The sequence below is a fragment of the Babylonia areolata genome, chromosome 4 (assembly GCF_041734735.1).
Source record: "Babylonia areolata isolate BAREFJ2019XMU chromosome 4, ASM4173473v1, whole genome shotgun sequence".
NCBI lineage: Eukaryota > Metazoa > Mollusca > Gastropoda > Neogastropoda > Buccinidae > Babylonia > Babylonia areolata.
This window is the reverse complement of record NC_134879.1, coordinates 38,791,647-38,816,762: the sequence shown is the minus strand read 5'-3', so window position 1 is coordinate 38,816,762 and position 25,116 is coordinate 38,791,647. Positions and strand designations below refer to the sequence as shown.

The 25,116-nt window shown below is 45.7% G+C and overlaps 2 protein-coding genes across 2 annotated transcripts in view; both read left to right on the top strand.

Moving 5' to 3' along the window:
• LOC143281457 (uncharacterized) overlaps window positions 1–1,571 on the top strand; it is a 51,139-nt gene extending 49,568 nt beyond the window's left edge. Inside the window, exons 7-8 of the mRNA XM_076586669.1 lie at window positions 632–790; window positions 1,521–1,571. Coding sequence (XP_076442784.1) covers window positions 632–790; window positions 1,521–1,571 — 210 coding nt within the window. The remainder of the gene's footprint in view (window positions 1–631; window positions 791–1,520) is intronic.
• Window positions 1,572–3,732: 2,161 nt separating this feature from the next.
• The window catches only part of LOC143281456 (uncharacterized), a 56,780-nt gene continuing 35,396 nt past the window's right edge, over window positions 3,733–25,116 (top strand). Inside the window, exons 1-16 of the mRNA XM_076586668.1 lie at window positions 3,733–3,803; window positions 6,625–6,814; window positions 7,397–7,494; window positions 7,864–7,951; window positions 8,719–8,875; window positions 9,599–9,708; window positions 10,974–11,135; window positions 12,101–12,231; window positions 13,103–13,308; window positions 14,634–14,750; window positions 17,480–17,646; window positions 20,280–20,383; window positions 20,996–21,031; window positions 21,571–21,734; window positions 22,578–22,690; window positions 23,837–23,956. Coding sequence (XP_076442783.1) covers window positions 3,733–3,803; window positions 6,625–6,814; window positions 7,397–7,494; window positions 7,864–7,951; window positions 8,719–8,875; window positions 9,599–9,708; window positions 10,974–11,135; window positions 12,101–12,231; window positions 13,103–13,308; window positions 14,634–14,750; window positions 17,480–17,646; window positions 20,280–20,383; window positions 20,996–21,031; window positions 21,571–21,734; window positions 22,578–22,690; window positions 23,837–23,956 — 2,034 coding nt within the window. The remainder of the gene's footprint in view (window positions 3,804–6,624; window positions 6,815–7,396; window positions 7,495–7,863; window positions 7,952–8,718; window positions 8,876–9,598; window positions 9,709–10,973; window positions 11,136–12,100; window positions 12,232–13,102; window positions 13,309–14,633; window positions 14,751–17,479; window positions 17,647–20,279; window positions 20,384–20,995; window positions 21,032–21,570; window positions 21,735–22,577; window positions 22,691–23,836; window positions 23,957–25,116) is intronic.

The following is a 25,116-nucleotide window of genomic DNA, read 5'->3' as shown; positions in this document are numbered from 1 at the left end:
CCTCCTCCTCCTCCTCTTCTTCCTCCTCCTCCTCCTTTTCTTCCTCCTCCTCCTCCTCTTCTTCTCCTCCTCCTTCATGTCAAAATCAATACCATTTGATGACGCACCATAAGTGCTTTGTCATCTACAGTCAGGGGTATTTCTAGAAGTAATAGCAGTGGAATCGCCACCCACGGCAGTACTGGTAATTGTGGGTAGAGATGAATCTCAACTTCCTGGCATCAGATCGGCTTACATGTTAGTGCTCCCAGTGTACGATTCCAAGTGTGGTCTGTTACCATGGATATGAACAAAAATAAAATCAGAAAAAGACGGTAATATTGAAAGGCTACTGTGGAAAGGGGCGTCATGGGCGTGTGTGTTCATAGTATTCATGTTTGTTGCCTCGAGACCCATAGAAACTACTATAGTTTTACTTCAGTCGTAGATCCATCATAAATGTTATTCATGAGTGTATGCGAATTAAATGCAAAGCGTGTGTGCGCGTGTGTGTGTGTGTGTGAGTGTGTGTGTGCGCGCGCGTGTGTGTCCGTGTGTGTGTGCGCGCGTATTTACGTGTGTATGTGTGTGTGTGTGTGTGTTCACGCGCGTCTATATGTGCGTGTATGTGTGTGTGTGTGTGTGTGTCCAGAACCTCCAGCAGCAGACGGGCACCCTGGTGAAGGTGTACCTCCTGGACGGCAAAACGAAGGCGGTGAGCGTCATGCCAAGGGACACCACTCTGCTGGTGCTCCACAAGGTGGCCACTCGGGTCGGTCTGCAGTCCGTGGATGGCTGGGCTCTCTATGAGGTGGGTGGGTGCTGGTGTGTGTCTGGGTGTGTGTGTGTGTGTGTGGGGGGGGGGGGTGTGTGTGAACGGTGTGCGTGTGTGTTATTACCACCATAGGAGTGTTTCTTTCACTATAGGCTTGCGTGTATGGGTTTGATGGGGTTGTGTGTTTGTGTGTGTGTGTCTGTCTGTCTGTGTCTTTGTGCTGTGCGGGCATTGTGGGGTTTTTGTTGTGTGCGTGTTTGTGTGTAGTGCGAGCATTGTGTGTGTGTGTGTGTGGGGGGGGGGAGGGGGGAAGGGGTACTGGGGTGGGGGGTTATTACCGCCAAGGGGGTGATTCTCTCATTCTATGTGTGTGTGTTTGTGTGTGTGTGTGTGCACACACATTGTGTGTGTGTGTTGGGGGGAATGTGTGTGTGTGTGTTGGTTGGTATGTGTGTGTGTGTGTGTTGAGGGGTATGTGTGTGTGTGTGTGTGTGTGCGTGTGTTGGGGGTATGTGTGTGTGTGTGTGTTGAGGGGTATGTGTGTGTCTGTGTGGGGGGTGTTATTACCGCCAAGGGGGTGATTATTTCACTCTAATTTGTTTTCGTTTTTGTGCCGGTCGTAGTTTTTGCCTGTCATCAGGATTAGACAACACATCCAGAGAGGATTTTCCTCCCTTTTTTTTATCTGTGTGGCAATGTCGGCTGTTGGGACCAAGAAACAATCGATTGGATTTTTGTTTTTATCCCTATCGTTATCCTGATGCAGGGAATTCTCAAGGGATTCCTCATCAGCTTCTGGAGATGGGGCAAAAAGTGATGTTGACACTCAGAGGAGCTGCACGCACCCCCGAATGCCTTCTCGTTTATTTGTTTCACGAGCAATGTTGATAAATGCCGGTGCTCCGTATTTTCTGTGCACATGAAAACACATTTTCAGCCATTCCCCGTCAGTATTGAACACGCTTCTTGGTTTCGCGTTGCTAGGGGGAATGGGGGTGAGGGTGGGTGCTGAAAATGGAAGGAGAATCATTATGTAGTGTGACAAGGTATTCCTAAAAGACATACATTGTTACAAGGAGAAAACAGAAAGTTGCGTGATATAGAAAGGAATAGCCCGAAAAGTGAAAACATGCATGAACACAGCAGATGGTGGTTTTCTTTTTATTTGATCACATACTTACACATACTTACGTACTCACTTTCTGAATCACTCACTCACTTGTTTATTTGTGTAAAACAACAACATGCTTACAGCGTGTTTGGTTTTATGATAACTGCCTAATGTTAACAATAGACTTTTCATCATTTCCAAGTGAACATGAAAAAAAAAACCCAGCACCTATCATTTCTACATTTTATTTATCTGTACTTGTACGCAAACGCCCTCAAAGAAAAGTGCATACGCATGCATGTCACCACTGGTCGTTCCTTCGTGAGCCTCTTTTAGAAAGAACATTTCCGCCTTGTGCTTTTTCCTATCGCCTTTTCCTGAGCTGAAAACGTACTCGAATAGATGGGCGTCTGTTTGTGTACGAGTGCATGTGAACTTACAGCGGGGACAGGAAGGATTGTGAAAGGGTAAAAAAAAAAAAAAGTGACGGACTGGACAGCAGATAAGGAAGTCAACAGGTCGGTAAACAGACAGATAAACACAACACAGCCCATCACGCCATTGTTTTTGTTGGCGTGAATAATTCAAAGCATACAGCGGTTGTCCGCTCTCTCTCTCCCTTCTCCCTCCCACTCTCTCACTCTCACTCTCTCTGCGTCTGTGTGTGTGTGTGTGTGTGCGCGCGCGCATGTGATCAGAACGGCCTGTGTGAACCTGAGGCACATGGACAAGTTGTTTGATGTATGGCGTCCTTTCCATCCTTTTTGTCTTCCCCATAAAGCGTTCCTTGTCATTCATCCTTTTGTTTTTTTGTGTATTTTTTTGTGTGTGTGGTTTTTTTTTAATTTCTCTACATTTTTCATCTCTTTTTCTTTCTTTCCTTTAAATATCTTTCCCCTCTTTTCCTGCTTTCTTTCCTGGTATTATTCTTGCAGCTTCCTTTACATAGCAGAGTCTGTCAAAAAAAAAACACAGACTTTCTTTTCAATCGTTTGTGCTAACAACTCAGTGCCAACAGCTTCTGACAGCAACGGCAATGGAAAACATCCAACCTACAATTGATTATCCAACAGTTTTTATATGGAAACGACACATATATAACGCAGGACTCCATTTTGATTCATCATTCCTCCCGTTACTTTCAATTCTCCCCCGGTGTTCTGTGAAGAAGTTTGGAAATGATGGAGGTCATACACAACTCCCGGAAATCGAGTTACATGGGTTGTCTTTCCCTTTCCTTGCTCTTCTTCACTCCCCCCTCTCCCACCCCAACCCCCACGCCCCCAGTCCCTAATTCACTCCCCTTTGGTTTGTGTAAGTGTACGTGCGTGCGTGTCTTTTTGCGTGTGTGTGTGTGTGTGTGTGTGTGTCCGTGTCCGTGCGTGAGTGGTGGAGGGCCGAAGACATTCTGTGGGACATGTGCGTGTAGCGAATTGTTGTTCTGTGTGCCATCTCCTGTATATATGTGTATGGTGAAATTGTTCTGTGCCATCTCCACACCACGCAGTATATAAGTATCCATATTATCTTTGTTCCTTCACTGTCGTGTTCCCCACGTACCACCAGCTGGTCATTTCTAGAATAAACATTCACCTTCACACTGTTCCGTCATCGCAGCTTCCCTCCTCTCCCACATTCCTTCTGTGTGATCCCATGTTTGCTGTCCTGTCATTCTGCCCTGAGTGACACAGGAAACGAATGATGAGCGCCCAGTGGCATCTATCAGCTCTACCCAGGTAGGCAGCCTGTCGCGCAAATGACTGTGTAAAGTGCTTAGAGCTTGGTCTTCGACTGAGGATAGGCAGCATTTAAGTGCCCATATCATCATCATCATCATCATCATCATCATTCCCTGTCTTCTGTGCAGATGACCAAAGACTATGAACGTTTCATCAGAAGCTGTGAATACATCGCCGACATTATAGCCCAATGGGAAAGGTGAGAACACAGTGTGTGTGTGTGTGTGTGTGCGTGTGTGTTTGTGTGTGTGTGCGTGCGTGCGTGTGTGTGTGTTCCTCTCAGTGTTTGTGAGTATGTGTGTGTGTGTGTGTGTAATTGATGGAGAGAGAGAGAAAAGCACCTGGACATAAAGTTTTGTTGGACATTTGCACAGCGCGCGCGCGCACACACACACACACACACACACACACACACACACACACACACACACCTGTTAAGAAACAGCAAAAAGAGAGCTTGAGCATACTCCTAGTGCTCATCTGCCAAATACAGAGTCCGTGAGGGTCTGGGTTCGAATTCCGCTCTCACCTTTTCTTCCAAGTTTGACTGGAAAATAGAACTGAGCGTTCATTCATTTATATGAGACAATAAACCGAGGTCCCGCGCGCACTTGGCGCACTGAAAAAGAACCCATGGCATCGAAAGTGGTGTCCATAGCAAACATTCTGTAGAAGAAATCCACTCTGACAGGTACACAAAAAAAATACGTATGCATGCACTCAGTCCCTGACAAAGCGCTGGCTGGGTCTTGCTGCTGGTCAGGCATCTGCCTAGCATATGTGGTGAAGTAAGGCAAGGAGGTTATTTCGTGTGCCCCATGAGGGCATTGAAACATTACATACGTTCATCCCCAGCACATATCATATGAATATAAAAAGAGTGATGTCAAAAACAAGAAGTAGGCTCATTCGTTCAGTTACTTAATCTACACATTGACAAGTACTATTTCACTCATAAAACAAACCAAAAACAAAAACAAAACAAAAAACAGCAACAATCAAAAAATCATCAAACAAAAAACAAAAACAAAAAAAACCCACATAAAATCGTGTCAATAGACAAAACATTAATGAAAAGAGCTACGAATAGCAGAAACCAATGATAAGTTTTAACAGTATTCTTTCTTTTTTTTCCAGAAAACAAGTAGAATTTAATGGAGTTCGGGCGGATTCTATAATATCTAGATAAACATTTTTGTCTGGTGCTTTCAACAAAAGGGCGTAAAAACAAATAGTGAAACTCATCAGCAGTGTCGTTTGTGGAGCATTTATCACAGATTCTTTCATTTCTGGGTAAATTGTCAAAACGCAGTCTATTAACAGGCAAAGGATTATTAGTTGTTCTAAACTTAACTAACTCAATTACACAATTATTTGGTAACACTGTAAAATAAGCATTTTGGCCAAAGTTTGGTTTAAACATCCTGTAATTGATATACATAGTATCGTTATCGACATGTATATACCAATCTTGCAAAAACTTATCTTTTTAAACCACGTTTCACTTTCTCTTTGAACCATGTAGGATGTACATCAGAACTGCTGGTTCAGCCAGAAACAATTTAATCCAGTTTTATTCAAGACAGTATGAATACTTTCCAATTATTGGTTCTGATGTACATTATTACTGTATAAATTGAAGAGAACTATATAAACAACCGAAGACAGATTAAAAGTTCTTTGCTTTGTAACAAACCTAAACCAAAACACTAGCATTCTAGATCTAACAGAGACATACCAGAAATTTACCCGTTTCACCAAAAACCATAAATGATGAGGTGGATTGTCTTAGTTTTAAAACTAGTTTATGAAATTTTAATTGCAATTTTTCCACCATTTCTGTAATATCAGAACCCCAAATTTCGTAACCATATGTAAGTACAGGAAGAACTGTTTTATCAAATAAATCAGTAATTAAATCAACAGGATGTTGGCTAGTTTTCCTCAGTAATGCAAATGCTGGTCTTGAAACACGATCAGATAGATCTCGCTGGGCAACATGCATTTACTGGAAGTCACTTACAACCTCAATTTTGTCCTTATCGATACAAAAATCAGGAAATGTTCTTACTTTGCCCCTAGAAAATACTACTGCTTTACACTTTTTAGCATTCAGATTCAGCTTCCATTTTTCACAGTACTGTCTCATTGAAGTATGACCATTCTGCAAATCGACGGCTGTCTGAGAAAATCATAGTGTCATCTGCGAAAAGCAGAACAAATAGTTTCAAGAAAATATTACAATCTTGTTCACTCATATTCATTTTCCTAGCCTCATCATCTATGTTTTCTAATCTATCTGCTCTTTATTTTCTAAATGGGATTTCATGTCGTTTAAAAACAATGCAAACATTATTGGAGACAGATTTTCCCCTTGTCTCACCCCAACATTTGAACTGAAAAATTCTGAGAATTCATCATTGGTCATAACACATGATTTAGCGTAATCATACATATTTATGAAAACTTGCAATATTTTACCATCAATAGCACACCTTAGCAATTTTTGCTATAAGAACATCCTGTTAACCTTATCAAAAGCTTTCTCGTAGTCTAAAATAACACAATATAATTTATTTTTCTTAAACAGCAAAATATCAATGATACCACATAAAGTAAACAAATGATCAAACGTTGAAAAATCACTTTTAAATCCAGCTTGTTATACCCGAACTATCAATGTACAGTTTTAGACGCTCATTCAGTAAACTTGTTAATAGCTTCCCAAAACACGACAACATTAATGATACCAGGATAATTGTTTAAGTCATCGGGTGAACCTTTGTTTTAAAAAAAAATTGGTCTCGTGATCCCTACAGTAGCGTATATGGATTTGTCCGAGCGCAGTGACGGCTCCTTGAGAAACTGAATCTGAAACTCAAGTTCTGACTAAGCGCGTTGGGTAATGCTGCTGGTCAGGCGTCTGCCTAGCAGAGGTGGTGTAGCGTATGTGGAATTGTCCGAGCGAAGTGACGCCTCCTTGAGAAAGTGAAACTGAACCCCCTGTGTGTTGTGGTCAGCTCGGGCCGACTGCCGTGCCTGCAGACCCGGGTGGACTGGCACGGGGGCAGGCCTCAGAGGATGACCATTGGGGGACAGGACGCCATGTTCCTCTTCCGGAAGCGCGTGTACCGCCATGTTGACGACCTCTCCTGTGACCCGGTGGAGCGCCATCTGTTGTACGCTGAGGCTGTGCACAAGGTTGTCAAGGTCAGTGCCCCCCTTTGCGGTCAACGTCCGCAGTTTGTTCAGGAATGTGTCTTTCTTTTTCTTTCTTTCATTCGTTGTGTTTGTTCGGTCTCTTCTTCCTTTCGGTTTTTACATGTCTGTTTGTCGATTTGTTTAATCCGTGTCCATGTTACGTTGAACACGATCTGGTGTTTCAGTCAAACTTCAGTTTTCTTGTCATCACGAATGTTGGTCATCATTGGCATGTATGGGTACTGCTGGTGTTTTTTCGCTACTCAACAACAAAGATGTCAGAGGTGTGTGTGTGCGCGCGCGTGTTTATGTGTGTGTGTGTGTGTGTATTTACACGTTTGTGTACATGTGCATGTGGAGTGTTTGTGTGTGTTTACATTTTTGTGTGTGTGTGTGTGTGTGTGTGTGTGTGTGTGTGTGTGTGTACATGTGCATGTGGTGTGTGTGTGTTTAAACGTGTTTGTACATGTTCAAGTGGTGTGTGTGTGTGTGTGTTTACGTTTGTGTACATATGCATGTGCGTGCGTGCGTGCGTGGGTGAGTGTGATTGTGTGTGTGTGTGTGTGTGTGTGTGTGTGTGTGTGTGTGTAGCTAGACGAGTACCACGTGACGGAGGAGACAGCGGTCAAACTGGCGGGGCTTGAGGCCTACGTCATCTGGGGACCCTTTGAGGACAACAAGCTGTTCAGGTACAGGGGTCACCAGCACTCGCTCAGTCAGTCAGCACAATTCATCAGTTTTTTCTAAAGGTGTAAATCAGTAAATGTGTAAATGAATAATTCTATATGTAAATTATCTGTAAAAGAATGAAGGAGTAAATATATCAATGAATAAAACACGAGAAAATCGTCACCAGTGTCAATTAGTTATGATGACTACAAGGACAACAGTAAGTAAGCAGCTAAAACTCCCATCAGCACACACACACACACACACACACACACACAAGCACAGACTAACGCACACACACACACACACACACACACACACACACACACACACACACACATGCGTGTGTTGTCCGACAGACAGGCTAATTGTCACTCTCTCTTTTCCAGATATGGTGAAGCAGAGCAGTATCTGTGCAGACGAATTCTGACGGCAGCTGACAAAGACTGGCCACAGCTGCTGGCCAAAGCGCACCAGGTTTGTATCTTTGCTTTGAACGGTTGCCGTGTCAGCAAATGATAGTTTTTAGCATCACTGACGATACAGTTGTGTGTCCCTAAATTATTATGCTAACTCCTGCTTTTATGTAAACAAAATAATATTTATACTTTATATGTGCGGTTTTTAACAATAGTTTTGATTATGATCATGACAGCACACTGCTGCTGGTTCAGATGATGCTATCCATGATTCTGATGATAACGACAACGTTGACAATGGCAGCTGCAACAATGACGACTAGCTAAGTTTTCCTTCCACAACAAACGGAGAAAGTTTATAATTGATAAAAACAACAACAACAACTGTTGGTTGTAAAATAAGACTCACTTTTGATAAGAGGTGGTAATTTACAGCCAACGGTTTTTATAAACTTTCTCTATAAATTTTGTTGTGTTTATAGATTCAGGAGTCATCTTTCATTTTATCGTCGTTTCCTTCTACATAATGATTGAAAAGTTCATGGCTGTCAAGGAGGGGTGTGCGGGTTATTCATTACTTTTCGCTGCATTTTCTTGTATGTTAATGAGCATTTGAGTGAGCTGAAAGAACAGTTTGCGTTTTAAGTGTTTTTGAAGCGAATTGAACTGAACTGAAATATGGCGTGTACGATGTTTGAAACTTTCCTGGTGGTGATGACGATGTTGATGACGGTAAGGCTTGGTGGAAGCGATGGTGATAGTGATGACATCGATGTTGATGATAACGACGGCATGACGAAGATGATGACGTGTCTGTTGTGGCAGGCGGTGGGGGTGGACATGACGGAAGGGGAGGTAAAGCTGCAGTACCTGCGCTGTCTACAGCAGTGCTGTCCCCTGTACGGCTGTCTGCTCTTCCCCGTCAGGCAGTGGGGGCTGTGGACACACCCTCCCTCCACGCTGGTGGCTGTGAACATGGATGGTGTGTACTGTGTGTGTGTGTGTGTGTGTGTGTGGACACCCCCCACCCCTCCACCCTGGTAGCCGTCAACATGGATGGTACTTAAAGGGGGTGTACAGACAAATGATATACTATAATCAACAATTCGTAAATATCTGTGAAACAGCAATCAACAACATAAACGACTATTAAAAGAAAATTAGACATTGGAGGGTCGCATCACAGAAACTCTTCTATTGGACTGTGTAACAGGGATTCAGCAATTTCTAACAATGAAAATCGGTTGGACATTATTTCTTTTATACTTTGTTCTGAAGATTGGCTAACTTTACATGACTTTGGAAGTAACCTAACGATCCTTTAACAATGAAACAAATTTAATGCGGTTTCGTGTGATCTGTTTACCACAGACTCAATGAATGTTTTTGCTAAACTTTATCTTGAAAGCATTCAGGCTTACACGAGATACCAGATAGGTGTCCATTCTTATAATAGAACGAAGTGAAAATAATGGTACGAAGGGAATCCACCATTTTTTGTCGTGTAATTTCAGTTGTTAACTCACTTTTCCTTTGGGTAGGAGATCCTGTCATCAGCACTTGCTTGATATCTGCTCCATATTGAAGACTGTAGCAGTCGGCAACACTCTTAAACTGATTGTTGAATAAGTATTTCAAAAGTGTGTGTGTGTGTGTGTGTACTCTGTGTGTGTGTGTGTGTGTTGTCGTGTTGTTGGTGAAACAGGCGTGAAGTTCGTCAACTCTCAAGACAAGTCCATCCACCATGACTTCCACTATGGCCGCCTGGAGTCCATCTCCCTGGACCTAGAGGACCCGGATGTCCTACAACTGGAGGTAACTCAGGCATTGGACATTGCTCTTTTTTAATGAGGGAACTTTACCTCCCGGAAAATGGAGCATGGCTGCCTATACACGTTAAAGCCCATGTATATGAGTGAAGGTGGGAGTTTCAACCCACGAAGGCAGAAGAATGAATGAATGAATGATAGGAGAAAATGGACAGCATGTATGTCTGCGATGTTGAGTGCAAGGAAGGCATGAGTGAAGAAAGAAAGAATGGAATATTTGCTGAAGTACATAGCTAGTTCGTTCCACGGGAGGTAGAGGGGAGGAGGGGCTGTGAGACAGAGATCCTCCCACATCTTCCTTGCCCCCCACCCCAACCCCCCTCCCCTCATGGCGCCGTGGCCCTGTCGGTCAGGCCTTGGACTTCTGATCACCTGATCCAGAGTTCGAGGCTCCATTTCGGCATGGTGTTGTTTCCTGGGGAAAGGCCCTTTCCTCCGATTTTTCCTCACTCCACACAGGTGTGTACAGGTCCCTGAAATGGGTCGGGAAAGGTAAAAAAATCATTGGAAAGAGATGATTGGACCCCGTCTTCCTACGTCGAGCCCTTGAACTGACTGATAATAGGTTCACTGCTCCAACGACTGTAAAATGGCTATGGGTCCTTTTACCTTTTTAATTAATTAATTATTTATTTATTTAGTTTTAACACGGAGACTCTTGATGACCCAAACGATACTGACGACGATGACAAATATAAGGGCACTGATGAGAAAAAGGAAAGGATTACAAGTAAGGGAAAGAAAATTATTTTTAAAAATCAAGTGGACCAAGGAATTAGCTCAGCATGTTGGGTTTTATGCATCCGGCCCTCTCCTCTGGACCGAAAAAGCATGATTATAAAAACAAAAGAAAGAAAAACAGGTCGAAGCCAAAATGTTTACAACAAAGCAATAGGCTGATGGATCAGGACGGCACGTTAGAGAAAGGGGGAATACGTGTGTGTGTGTGTGTGTGTGCGCGCGCGTACGTGTGTGTATGAACGTTAATGATATAGTTATATACAGAAGCAAAATGGTGGAAAAAGTTAATATGAACCATCAATAACACTGTGCATCAAACCTGCTATAGCAGATAACGTACTGACATTGACAAAAATACACTCAAGTGAACTTCCCGAAACGTTTGGTATAAACGATGTGTGTGTGTGTGTGTGTGTGCACGCGTGTGTGTCTGTGTCTGTGTGTCTCTGTCTGTCTGTCTGTCTGTGCGTGCGTGTGTGTGTGTGTGCGTGTGTGTGTGTGTGTGTGCAGGTGCGGAAGGAGCGGGGTGCGGAGGTCGGGGGTCAGTGCGTGCAGAAGACCTTCCTGTTCCAGAGCAGGGACTGTCAGGACCTGCTTCACCTGCTGCATCACTACTGCCCCCCTCACCTCCCTCACCCCCTGCCTCAACCCGGCCCGGAGGGGGCCACACAGGTGATGGGGGTGGGGGTGGTGATGGGACGCTGTGGAGGTGGTAGTGGTTATTGCCAGGGTTGAGGTGGTGATAGGGGTATGGTGGAGTGTTGTATGGTGGGTTGGTATCGTTTGGTGTGGCATGATGTCGTGCTGTGGTATTGTGTTTAGTTTGATTCGGTTTGACGCGAGTTTGATTTGATGTGGGCTGGCTTGATTTGGCATCGTTAAAGTATGTGCAGACTGCGTCCGTACATTCTGTGTGAGCTGTGTCTGTGTGTGTTCATGTGCGTGAGACAGACAGAGGGACAGAGAGACGGGACGGGAAGAGAGAGACAGATAGTCATGATAAGCTGAATGGCGGTACTGGTGATGATGGTGTTGACACCAATTAGAACGATTCTGATATTACCCAGGCAGGATAAAGATGAACAAAGTTTATAACCCTTAAACGATATACAGTGGAGACGAGGATGTTGCTGTTGTTGCCTTGGTGGTGGGTGCATATGCTGACAATGGTATGGTATGATAATGCGGATGAAAAGATGGACGGATTATTAACTTCTTGACTGCCGTCCCCGTAGAATTCTGGGTCACCGATGACATCAAAAGAAGGGAAATAACTGGAAGACTGAAATTTCACAAAATTGATTTAGAGTGGTATATCTCCAGTTCATTTTCTCACTTTTTGGCTGATTGTTCTGGGTGTTGTTTTATGACTTGAAACATTACTTTCTGTTTTTTTGTGCATGGCAATCAAAGGGTTAATAGATGAATGCTGCTGCTGCTGACGATGATATGATAGAGGATGAAAGGAATGACGAAAGATGGACGGACGGACAGATGGATGATGGATGATTGCTTCTGTAGCTGCTGATGCTGATGCTTGCTGACATAACAGCAACGACGATGATAATGATTCCAACCAGTGTCTCTCCCCACCCCTGCCCCCAACCTCCCCGCCCCCCGCCATGTGTGTGGCACAGATGCAGGACCTGGAGCAGCAGGAGCTGTGTGACCGGCTGGCTCAGTGCCGCACCATGCTGGCCTCCACACCCCTCATCCAGACCCCCTCCCCGAACAGCGGGGGTGGCTTCCTCTGGAACACCTTCAGGAGGTCAGTACCGCCCCCCCACCCCACCCCCGCATCTCCCTTTCTCCCCCCCACACCCAACCTGACTACCTCCCTGTGGCTGTAGCTGTAGAATCGGCAACAGTAGGAGTGGTAGTAGTAGTAGATGTTTCGGTATAATTATGCAGTACTGGCAGCTGAAGATGTTAGTAGTAATGGGCATTGTACAAGTAGTAGCATTTGTGGTGGTGGTGGTAGTAACAGTAGAAGCAACAACAAAAAATAGCATTAGTGGTTGGGAAAGTGGTTATAACAGCAACACGTATGCACGCGCACACGCACACACAGACACACACACAACACAACACAACACATCACACTACACCACACCACACCACACCACACCACCACATCACACTACACCACACCACACCACACCACACCACACCACACCACACCACACCACACCACACCACACCACACCACACCACACCACACCACAGACAGACAGAGAGAAAGAGAGAGAGAATACGAATATTCCACAGACACAGCCAACCAACCAGAGAAACTAAAAGACACGGGATGAGCGAAATCTTATGTTCGACAATGACCATCAGAACAGCAGAGGAGATAACTGCTGTCCCGACAATCTGGGCCAGAATTTGGTTATTGTGGAGAGCGTCTTGCCCAAGTTACATCCCCACTCTCTCGACCAAGAGGGCTTTATAGGACAGTCGGCGTTGGGGGTGGTTCCCAAAGGTCAACTAGTCCATCGAGGCTGCAGCACTGAGAGCCAGTGCAATTTTGCCTCCTTGTTTGAGAGTCATTGTCCTTCACAAGAAATGGAGAAACCATTGATAATACAGCCCTCACTTTGCTGTTAAACACCTTATATTGTCTGTCCCCTGCCGGCCAGGCTAGGCAAGCGGCGGACGGACAAAGAGCGGAGTGTGGCCAGTGCCGGGGCGGAGGCCGAGGACCGGAAGTTGGGGGCTGACTTCTGGTCGTGCAGCAGGACCCCCCTGCGGCAAGCCCTCACCGTGCTGCCGGACCCCCGTCTGCAGGACACGGCGCTCAGCGTCTCCAGCTCCATCCTCTTCTACTGCGACGTGCACAACTCGGGTCAGTGCCACGTCCTCGCTGTTCTTGGATGTTCCGCCTGGACTTTCTGTCTACCTGGAATCTTTGGCTGTTCCCGTGTCTGACCTTGACAGACTGTCTGTTCAGAATCGTTGGCTGTTCCCGTGTCTGACCTTGACAGTCTGTTCAGAATCGCTGGCTGTTCCCGTGTCTGACCTTGACTATCTGTTCAGAATCGTTGGCTGTTCCCGTGTCTGACCTTGACCTTCTGTCTGTTCAGAATCGTTGGCTGTTCCCGTGTCTGACCTTGACCTGTCTGTTTAGAATAGTTGGATGTTCATGTGTCTGACCTTGACTGCCTGTCTGTTCAGAATCGTTGGCTGTTCCCGTGTCTGACCTTCACAGTCTGTCTGTTTAGAAGGAAGGAAAAAAGCGAATGCATGATTCTCTGGATTTTTCTTCTTAGAAAGGGAAGACTATGCGTGATTCTTTATACAGAGGTCTTCAGCTGGTGAAGTAGAAGTATTCCCCCAAAGGATCTTACACTCCTCTCTTTCCGGCCCGAGAAGAGGTTCATACATATAATGTTAAAAAGGTTAAAGATTCCATAGCCTTTTACGACCATCGCAGCAGTCATTTAATATTCACCGTGTGCAGTGCTCGGCGTAGGAAGACGAGGCCCAGTCCTCTCCTCCCGCCGTTTGAACCTTCCCCCAACCGAAGTCAGGTAACCATTCACACCTGGATGGAGTGAGAAAAATCGGAGTGAAGGCCTTTCCCAAAGACATGGCTCCATGCTGAGCCTCTGGTCGAACCACAGGATCAGAAGCCCAATGCCTGATTCTACCACAGCGTCTCCCACATGACGGCACTGCTCGGGAATTTGGAAGCGACACCTAGGTTGGCCCTTGCCAAATGTCGGACCTCCAGCTTTCTTTCTGCACTGGAGATTCTGTGGCAGAATGGGTTAGATGGTGAGTTCTGAGTCAGTGTTCACCAGTGGTCCAGGTTCGAGGCCCCGTTTGGTCATGGTGTTGTGTCCTTTGGAGAGGCAGTTTGCTCCGAGTTTTCTCACCTCCACCGATGTATCAATAGGTACCCCATCTTCAGTTCGGAACCAGAGACCTGGGCCCCACTTTCCTTATGCTGAGCCTCGGGTCATGCTATTATATGATAGTGAAATTCACCACAAGACAAGTTTGTTGCGTGTGTGTCTGTGTGTGTGTGTGTGTGTGTGTGTCTGTCTGTGAATCATTGTGTGTGTTCGTGTTCGCGCGCGCGTGTGTGTGTGTGTGTGTGTGATATTTCTACATGTGACTGATTCCTTCAAGGCAGCAGTGTGTTGATCCCTGTCCCGCTGTGTGCAGGGTACGGCAGTGAACAGATGACGCTACTGCAGACCATCGCCCAGAAAAGTTTGGACAACGACACTCTGTGTGATGAGTGCTACCTTCAGCTGGTCAAACAGACCACTGGTCAGCCAGGTGGGTGGGTGATGGTGTTACCTGGTCAGTCAGGTAGATAGGTGGGTGATGGTGTTACCTGGTCAGCCAGTCAGGTAGATAAGTGGGTGATGGTGTTACCTGGTCAGTCAGTCAGGTAGATAGGTGGGTGATGGTGTTACCTGGTCAGTCAGTCAGGTAGGTAGGTGGGTGATGGTGTTACCTGGTCAGTCAGTCAGGTAGATAGGTGGGTGATGGTGTTACCTGGTCAGTCAGTCAGGTAGATAGGTGGGTGATGGTGTTACCTGGTCAGTCAGTCAGGTAGATAGGTGGGTGATGGTGTTACTGGTCAGTCAGCCAGGTAGATAGGTGGGTGATGGTGTTACCTGGTCAGTCAGGTAGATAGGTGGGTGATGGTGTTACCTGGTCAGCAGTCAGGTAGATAGGTGGGTGATGGTGTTACCTGGTCAGTCAGCAGTAGATAGGTGGGTGATGGTGTTACCTGGTCAGTCAGTCAGGTAGATAGGTGGGTGATGGTGTTACCTGGTCAGTCAGTCAGGTAGATAGGTGGGTGATGTGTTACCTGGTCAGTCAGGTAGATAGGTGGGTGATGGTGTTACCTGGTCAGTCAGGTAGGTAGGTGGGTGATGGTGTTACCTGGTCAGTCAGGTAGATAGGTGGGTGATGATGTTACCTGGTCAGTCAGGTAGGATAGGTGGGTGATGGTGTTTACCTGGTCAGTCAGGTAGATAGGTGGGTGATGGTGTTACCTGGTCAGTCAGGTAGATAGGTGGGTGATGGTGTTACCTGGTCAGTCAGGTAGATAGGTGGGTGATGGTGTTACCTGGTCAGTCAGGTAGATAGGTGGGTGATGGTGTTACCTGGTCAGTCAGGTAGATAGGTGGGTGATGGTGTTACCTGGTCAGTCAGGTAGATAGGTGGGTGATGGTGTTACCTGGTCAGTCAGGTAGATAGGTGGGTGATGGTGTTACCTGGTCAGTCAGTCAGGTAGATAGGTGGGTGATGGTGTTACCTGGTCAGTCAGGTAGATAGGTGGGTGATGGTGTTACCTGGTCAGTCAGTCAGGTAGATAGGTGGGTGATGGTGTTACCTGGTCAGTCAGTCAGGTAGATAGGTGGGTGATGGTGTTACCTGGTCAGTCAGTCAGGTAGATAGGTGGGTGATGGTGTTACCTGGTCAGTCAGGTAGATAGGTGGGTGATGGTGTTACCTGGTCAGTCAGGTAGATAGGTGGGTGATGGTGTTACCTGGTCAGTCAGTCAGGTAGATAGGTGGGTGATGGTGTTACCTGGTCAGTCAGCCAGGTGGATAGGTGGGTGATGGTGTTACCTGGTCAGTCAGTCAGGTAGATAGGTGGGTGATGGTGTTACCTGGTCAGTCAGGTAGATAGGTGGGTGATGGTGTTACCTGGTCAGTCAGGTAGGTAGGTGGGTGATGGTGTTACCTGGTCAGTCAGGTAGATAGGTGGGTGATGGTGTTACCTGGTCAGTCAGTCAGGTAGATAGGTGGGTGATGGTGTTACCTGGTCAGTCAGTCAGGTAGGTAGGTGGGTGATGGTGTTACCTGGTCAGTCAGTCAGGTAGGTAGGTGGGTGATGGTGTTACCTGGTCAGTCAGGTAGATAGGTGGGTGATGGTGTTACCTGGTCAGTCAGTCAGGTAGATAGGTGGGTGATGGTGTTACCTGGTCAGTCAGTCAGGTAGATAGGTGGGTGATGGTGTTACCTGGTCAGTCAGTCAGGTAGATAGGTGGGTGATGGTGTTACCTGGTCAGTCAGCCAGGTAGATAGGTGGGTGATGGTGTTACCTGGTCAGTCAGTCAGGTAGATAGGTGGGTGATGGTGTTACCTGGTCAGTCAGTCAGGTAGATAGGTGGGTGATGGTGTTACCTGGTCAGTCAGCCAGGTAGATAAGTGGGTGATGGTGTTACCTGGTCTGTCAGCCAGGTAGATAGGTGGGTGATGGTGTTACCTGGTCAGTCAGTCAGGTAGATAGGTGGGTGATGGTGTTACCTGGCCAGTCAGGTAGATAGGTGGGTGATGGTGTTACCTTGTCAGTCAGTCAGGTAGATAGGTGGGTGATGGTGTTACCTGGTCAGTCAGGTAGATAGGTGGGTGATGGTGTTACCTGGTCAGTCAGGTAGATAGGTGGGTGATGGTGTTACCTGGTCAGTCACGTAGATAGGTGGGTGATGGTGTTACCTGGTCAGTCAGGCAGATAGGTGGGTGATGGTGTTACCTGGTCAGTCAGGTAGATAGGTGGGTGATGGTGTTACCTGGTCAGTCAGTCAGGTAGATAGGTGGGTGATGGTGTTACCTGGTCAGTCAGGTAGATAGGTGGGTGATGGTGTTACCTGGTCAGTCAGTCAGGTAGATAGGTGGGTGATGGTGTTACCTGGTCAGTCAGGTAGATAGGTGGGTGATGGTGTTACCTGGTCAGTCAGTCAGGTGGATAGGTGGGTGATGGTGTTACCAGCATATGGTCAAACAGACCACCGGTCAGCTAGCACACAGTTAAATAAACGGTACATTGGAACAAACCATGTGCGTAAGCTGAATCGCTAGCATTAGCAGCATTGACTTGAAGTCGTGTACATTGTGTATGAATTGAGTTATCACTCTTTATTGCATGTTAATGATTTACACTCCTGGCCTCATTGTTCTCCCCTCTCCCTACTCTCCCCTCCATCCCTGCAGTCACCCCCTCCCCTCCCAATTCTGACAGTCACTGGACACAGTGTGTTGATGTTTCAGATGCCAGCAGTCCAGTGTCTCTGAGGACGTGGCAGATGCTGGCAGTGCTGTGTGTGACGGTGACCCCAGCCAACCCCCACGTGGCGCGGTATGTCAGACTACACCTGAGGAAGTGTGCCGTCAGCACTGCCTCACAGCACGGAAAGTTCGCCCACTTCGCTCTCAGGGTAATCATGTAGATCTCTGTGTGTCTCTCTCTCCTGTCTGTCTGTCTGTCTGTCTGTCTGTCTGTCTGTCTGTCTCTCTCTCTCTCTCTCTCTCTCTCTCTCTCTTTCTCTGTGTGTGTGTCTCTCTCTCTTTCTCACTGTTCTCTCTCTGTCTCTCCTCTATATCTCTCTCGGTCTGTATATCCACCTCTCTCTGTCTCTTTCTGTCTCCTCTCTCTGTATTTTTCTATCGCCCCTCTCTCTCTCCTCTCTATCTCCTCTCTCTCCTGCAACCCCCCTCCCCCCTCAATTTTGGCGGCTGTACAGGAAAGCATGCATGTCGTTATCAGGTCAGTATGGGGTTATGACGGTGGTTTTTCAGGCAATTTCTCCACAATTTACCAACTCAGAGTGGATGACAAAGGTCAGATCATTGTTATTTATGTTATACTTCATACCTGCATTGCAATAATGCACAAAATATACCGTGCATATAGCTCCAGGAATTTAGGTTGCTAAAATTGGACATTACCAAAACATCCCTGCAAGTGTTTTTTTTTCCATATTTGACAGGCAGATATTGATATTCACTTGGCAAAACGCTCAGCGAAAATGACGTGCCACAAGCCAGCAGTGCTCCTTTAAACTGCCAGACATTCTTCCATCTCCAGAACGGCAGAAGCTTTTCATTTTTCAGGCAGTAGTTGGCAAAAAAAATTACCTTCTTTTGTCATTTGAGAGTGTGACTGCCTGCAACAGTGACCAGTTTCTGCCCTCTGGTTTCCAGCAAAATGTCAGTGGTTTGCTGAGCCAGGTTTTGTACAGGACCCGGTAGTGGACACTGGAAACCACATTTCCACTTAGGCTGCGTTCAGTCTATTGCCAGAGGGGTGATTTCCGTTGTGGAAGATGTCTGCTTTAGACTGACTTGAGTGGACAGAGCAACGAGATACCTGCAGGGAAGCTTGTGGCTTGAGGTGGTGTTTTGTGCAGTTGGCTGTGAGTCTGAGCTGTGGTTAAGGTGAATGCCAAAGGCGGCCCTTGGCAGTGTGTGCTCGTGAAAACAAAGCATGTCACTGAGGAAGGTGTCGGTATGTGCACGGTCAGAAACGTATGATCAGGGACTTTCAGACTCTAAGAATCATAGCAGAACAAGGAGGGTGGTATTTTGTCTGAAATGTATTGAGCCTTTGATTGGTAAAAGAAGTTAAAACATATCGAAAACCTTTTAGTGGTGACGATTGCATTCTCTCTCTCTCTCTCTCTCTCTCTCTCTCTCTCTCTCTCTCTCTCTCTCTCTCTCTCTCTCTCTCCCTTCCTTCATCCTCCGCTTTCTGTCTCCCTGCCCCCCTCCCCCCTCCGCCTCTCTTCTCTCTCTCTCTCTCTCTCTCTCTCTCATCATCGTCATCATAAGTGCGTGATTGTATCATTTAGGTTTTATATATTGTTTTTGGTTTTTGCTTTTCAGTTTTTTATTTTTTTAGACATGATTTACATTCTTGCAAGATGATTGCTGATTTTTTTTTTATGAAAGAAATTTATATTTTTGTTTAAGTAGTTCTTTGCAATGATTACTTAATTTGTTTTTCACTTTTGAAGTTAGGATTACCATTTCACCAAGTTGTTGATTTTTTTTCATTCATTGTTGTCATCTTTCCCTCTTCCTTGTCCTCCCTTTTCTTTTTTCTTCTTTTTTCTTCTTCTCCTTTTCCTGTCCGTTTATTTGTTTTAGTTTTAATTACTTATTTTGTCTTGAAACTAGATGGCGTTAATTTAAATTCTCGCAGTTACAGCACCTTATTTCTATATAAAAAAAACTGTTTTACATTGTTTGTGACTTGTTTGTGTTGGATTTTCGATTAAGGTCTTAACCACCCACCCCACCCGCTTCTGGACCCAAAGGGGTAATAAAGATAATGCAGTTTTCATCATTGTGTGTGTGCGTGCGTGCGTGCGATCGTGTGTGTGTGTGTGTTGTGCAGTCTTTAACGAGAAATTCGGAGAAAAAGAGACGGAAATACCCACCGTCTATTCATGAAATCCATTGTGTTACACAAAGGTACGTGTTCTTTTTTCTTTCTTTTTTTAAATTTTTCATTTACCACGACCGTACCAAAAAGGTATTTGGATATCATTTACTAACATACATTCACACATACGTGCACATATATATATATACATACGCGTGCACGCTCAAACACACACACACACACACACACACACACACACACACACACACACACACACACACACACAACTCTCAATGTCGTCAATACATTTTTATTGTTTGTCATCAGTTTCATTAAAAGTAATTCTCACAGATTTACTTAATACAAATGCTTTTTTTATGACACGAAATAGCTTTACACATCAGTATTATGTGTGAAGCATTGCAAAACAATTTTTACGTATGCTTTAATTGGGATTTTCTGTATTCGTTTCATCGTTTCATGTTTGATTTTTGCAAACATGCCTCAGTCGGACTTGATTTGATAATGACATATCCACAGGAATTATGCACCGGTTAGCCTTCTCTTTTTTCTGTTTCTTTTTTTTCTCTTTTTGAAATATTTCTTTCTGTCTGGTTGGTTGCTTCTTCTATTTGGCTAGTTAGATTGTTGATCAACACAAAGGGCGTTGAGGTGAATGTCCAGACCACTGACCAGTGCCTGGGAACCATCCAGGGCCGTGTAAGGTCCATCACTTCCATCACCAGGTGTGGTTCCGTCATGAGGGAATGGGTGGGTGACTCCCTCAGGTGGGCCACACACACACCCGGTGCCATTGACACGGGGCCACTGTGGCCCAGTGGTGACACGCCAGACTAGGAAGCCAGTGTTCCTGGGTGTGAGTCCTGCACAGACTTGCAGTTTCTTCTTCTTCTTGGACACCCCAGTCTCCGCTATGAAGGCAGCTGCAGATCTTCCACACAGCCGTAGAACTTCCGGGTCACTGGAGCTGGGTGACTTGGAGTTTCGCTCCTCCACACACCTCCCTCACACACATCCACCACACCTTTGTTATTAGTGGTCTGGGTGCTAATCTTTAGTACGAGGCCATAAACCGAGGTCCCATGTGCAGCAAGCACATGATGCCCGTAAAAGACTCCACGGCAAGAATAAGCTTGTCCCTGGCAGAATTCTACAGAAAAAGACACGTTAACGTAAAAAGAAATACTCAGCAGACAGGGGGGAAAAATGTGGCGCTGCGCTGTGGCGATGCGCTCTCCCTAGGGAGAGCAATCAGAATTTCACACTAGTACAATGTGTTGTGACGAAATTATACACAATAGCATGCTTATCTGTCGGGGGGCTGAGGATGACGTTGCGTTGTGCTATCTTTGGTGGACTCACATGGCTGTGTCCCGCAGCCTCAAGTCCCAAACGCACATGGGGCTGCAGGCGGGGTGTGGAACGCCAGCAGGCAGGGCAGGACAATGCAGTGCAATATGATACAAGACATTGTAATTCATTGTTATGCAATGCAACGCAATACAACACAATGCAATGCAACAAAGTACAATACAACACAAAACAATACAATGTAATGCAATACAGTACAATGCAATGCTACAGTACAATGCAATATAATGCAGTGCAATGGTACACAGTATAATGCAAAACAATGCAACACAGTAGAATACAATGTAATCCATCATAATACAATGCAGTACAATACAGTGCAGTGTAATGCAACACAGTTCAACACAATACAATGCAAGAAGACAATACAATTCAATACAACACAACGCAATGCAATGCAACACAAAACAATACATTGTCATACAATGCAACACAATACAATGCAGTGCAATATGTCCAGAAATGTTGGTGCCTCCTTCGAGCGCCCTGACCACATTGTTCGACACCGACGAAACGTCAGATTATTTATTATCTAACTCTGTGTGTGTGCGTGCATGTGTGTGCGCGTGCGTGCCCGCCCCAGGAAGTCCCTGAGACAGACGGTGTACTTTCTGACCGGGGATCACTGCGAGGTGCAGCTGGACTCGGCCGCCACTTGTCAGGAGGTCATCGGCAAGGTCAAGGTCAAGGTCGGCATGAGGTCGGACGCGGCAGGGTTTGCCCTGTACGAGGTGACCACAAGTGGTGGTGAGTGTAGGTGTTGTGGGGGGGGGGGGCGGGGGGGGGGGGGCGGAGGGGGACCGGGGATGGTGGCAGTGGGGGGTTAGGTGTAGACCCTCAGTGTCTCAAGTCTGAAACAACTGCTTAGTTCTTATTTACAGTGACAAATGACTTGTAGTGCACAGCTTCTCTCTCTCTATGTCTCTCTTGATGGCTAATTCTATATCAGAAGCTTTGAAGATTAGGCAAACATCACTACAAACAGATACAAACTGTGTGGTTAAGACAGGTTTGACTTTTTTTTTTTCCATAGCCAGTGTTGGAGTCTGTTTCACTGATGGATGATTGAACGGAGTTATTATGTGTTGGGTGGCTTGTTAGTTGCTACCATTTTTCTTCGAGGGAATAACTTTGTTTTGTTTCAGAATTTGCTTTCACGATTTTCATTCATTTATTCTAGTATTTTGTTATGCAATGAAAGTTTGTTAACGCGTTCACCCATGTCGTAAGGACCACGTGGCCAGTGAGATTAAAGCGTCAAAAGCCTCTCTCTGTCTCTCTCTGTCTCTCTCTCTGTTAACGCGTTCACCCATGTCGTAAGGACCACGTGGCCAGTGAGATTAAAGCGTCAAAAGCCTCTCTCTCCCTCTCTCTCCCTCCCTCTCCCTCCCTCCCGCTCTCTTATTTTTGTTACCAGCACCTTTAACCAGTCACTTAATCAGGTAGTGCCAGTTTCTCTGTTCGTCGATTTAGCTAAATTCTTTCTTTCAACGGTTTCACCAAAGCATTCATTGTCTGTTTCAAGCTGTGCGTCACAGTGTATGTGAGTATCCATGACGTCATGGTGACGCGATATGTGACGTATTGCAGGGGAACAGACGTCACGAGCCATGGCCGGTGACTCCAGGCTGTGTGACGTCATCTACCGCTGGGAGCGCGCGGCCCGTCAGGGAACAGGGCTGGAGTGTAGGCTGGACTTCAAGGTGTGGACACTGTGTCTGTCCTCTAATGCTGACAGGGGATGGTGGTGCTGTTACATTCGTACATTGTCATAACTATGGGGAAATATTTATGTGCGCATTTGAAGTTTTTTGTTTTGTCTGTGATTGGTATGCTTTCAATTTATTATTAGCAATGTTGTTATTATTTTGTTGTTGCTGTTGTTGTTTTATCATTATTATCATTAGTAGTAGTAGTAGTAGATATGATTGCTCAATACTCCGTGCAGCTCAAAGGCCAGCTGAAGGGGTTCTTTCAAGCATCTCTTCAAACGTTGCTTTCAAAATGAATCGTGCCTACAGTTGTTATTGAAAAAACAAAAACACGTCAGTATTCAAAACTGTTACGAAAGTTCTCCACCCTCAATAGAAAGCCGTGCTTGCAAAGCCATTCACCATCGTTCATGTGCATCGTTTCAGTGAGTATTCAAGGGAAGCCGAGCTCCTAATCGAAGGGAAATAACCAGTAGTCGACGTTTTTGCTTTTTCTTTGCACTGTCCAATAGTCTCCCTTTGATTACAAACTCTCTGGTACGAGCGCCTTAACGCATTCGCTGTCCAACACGCGTGCTCAGATCAGTTTCTGTTTCTCACGGAGACAACACTGCGTTCGGACAAATCCATATTCACTACACCACATCTGCACAGACAAACATGCGCACGTCCACACGCACGCACAAACACACATGCCCATAGGCACTCACACACACAGAAAGACATGGGCATACGCAGCGGATAGAAGAAACACACAGCAGGGGGATATTTCCAACAGAAGAACACACGCACGCATGCACACACACACACACACACACACACACACACACACACACACACACAACACAACACAACACACACACACACACACACACCCTTCCCACCTCTCTTCACACCCACTCCCTGTTCTGCCCCAAACACAAGCACAATAATCCTCGGTCTCTGAAACCTGTGGAGTTCAAACTGTGGTTGAAGAAAAAACAAACAAACAAATACAGTGTGTATGTTTGTGTGTGGGGTGAGTGTGTATATGTGTGTGTGTGCTTGCGTGAGTGTATGAGTGTGTGTGTGTGTGTATGTATGAGTGTGTGTGTGAGTGTGCGTGCATGTGTTTGTGTGTGTGTGTGTGTGTCTCAGAAACGTCTCTTCCTGGAGCCCTACGTGAGCCCCCAGGACCCTGTGGAGTGTGAGATGGTGTGTCACCAGCTGATCCAGGACGTCTTTGAGGAGAGGGTGCCCCTCACCCCGGAACATGCAGTGAGTGCTCGCTGCTGCCCTGGGACTGTCCTGTCACATCACATCATCACATGTCGTGTCATCACATCACACCATCACATGTCGTGTCATCACATCATCACAGGTCATCACATCACATCACAGGTCATCACATCACATTATACCATATCATCACATCACAGGTCATGTCATCGCATCTCATGTCATCACATTACATGTCGTGTCATCACATCACCTCATGTCATCATATCACAGGTCATCACATCTCATGTCATCACATCACATCTCATGTCATCACATCACCTCATGTCATCATATCACAGGTCATCACATCTCATGTCATCACATCTCATGTCATCACATCACATGTCATCACATCACCTCATGTCATCACATCACAGGTCATCACGTGTCATGTCATCACATTAAGGTCATCACATCACATCATCACATGTCATGTCATCACATCACCTCATTTCATCACATCACAGGTCATCACATCACATCATCACGTGTCATGTCATCACATTAAGGCCACCACATCACATGTCATGTCATCACATCACCTCATGTCATCACATTAAAGTCATCACATGTCATGTCATCACATTACATCATCACATGTCATGTCATGTAATCACATCACCATCACATGTGATGTTTATCGCCCCAACCCACCGAAAAGGAGCCATTTCAAGGCTGAATACACGTCAAGTCTTAATAACCAGTCAAAGAAATACCAAAGAAATGTAAAAAAAACAACAACAACAACAACAACAAAAAAAGACACACACCCCACCCACCCCCCACCCCGAAAAAAAAACAATACATAATTGAAAACAACCAGTTTATCACCCGAAAAACCCGCTGGGGAAAAATAGACTTTCTTTACAGTTCATCTCAGTTCATAATAAGCAGATTCCTGACCAGCAGCGTAACCAACACCCCCGGCCCGCTGCAATGGAGCCATTTCAAGGCTGAGTACACGTCAGTTCTTTAAAACCAGTCCCAAAAAGCAAAAACAAACAAACAAACAAAAACCGTAAAAGTAATGACGATACAGCGTTAAAAAACACTATATTGCTCGAAAAACACGCTGGGGGGAATAGACTTTCTTGGCCGCTCAGTTCAGTTTCTCAAGGAGGCGACACTGCGTTCGGACAAATCCATATATACGCTAC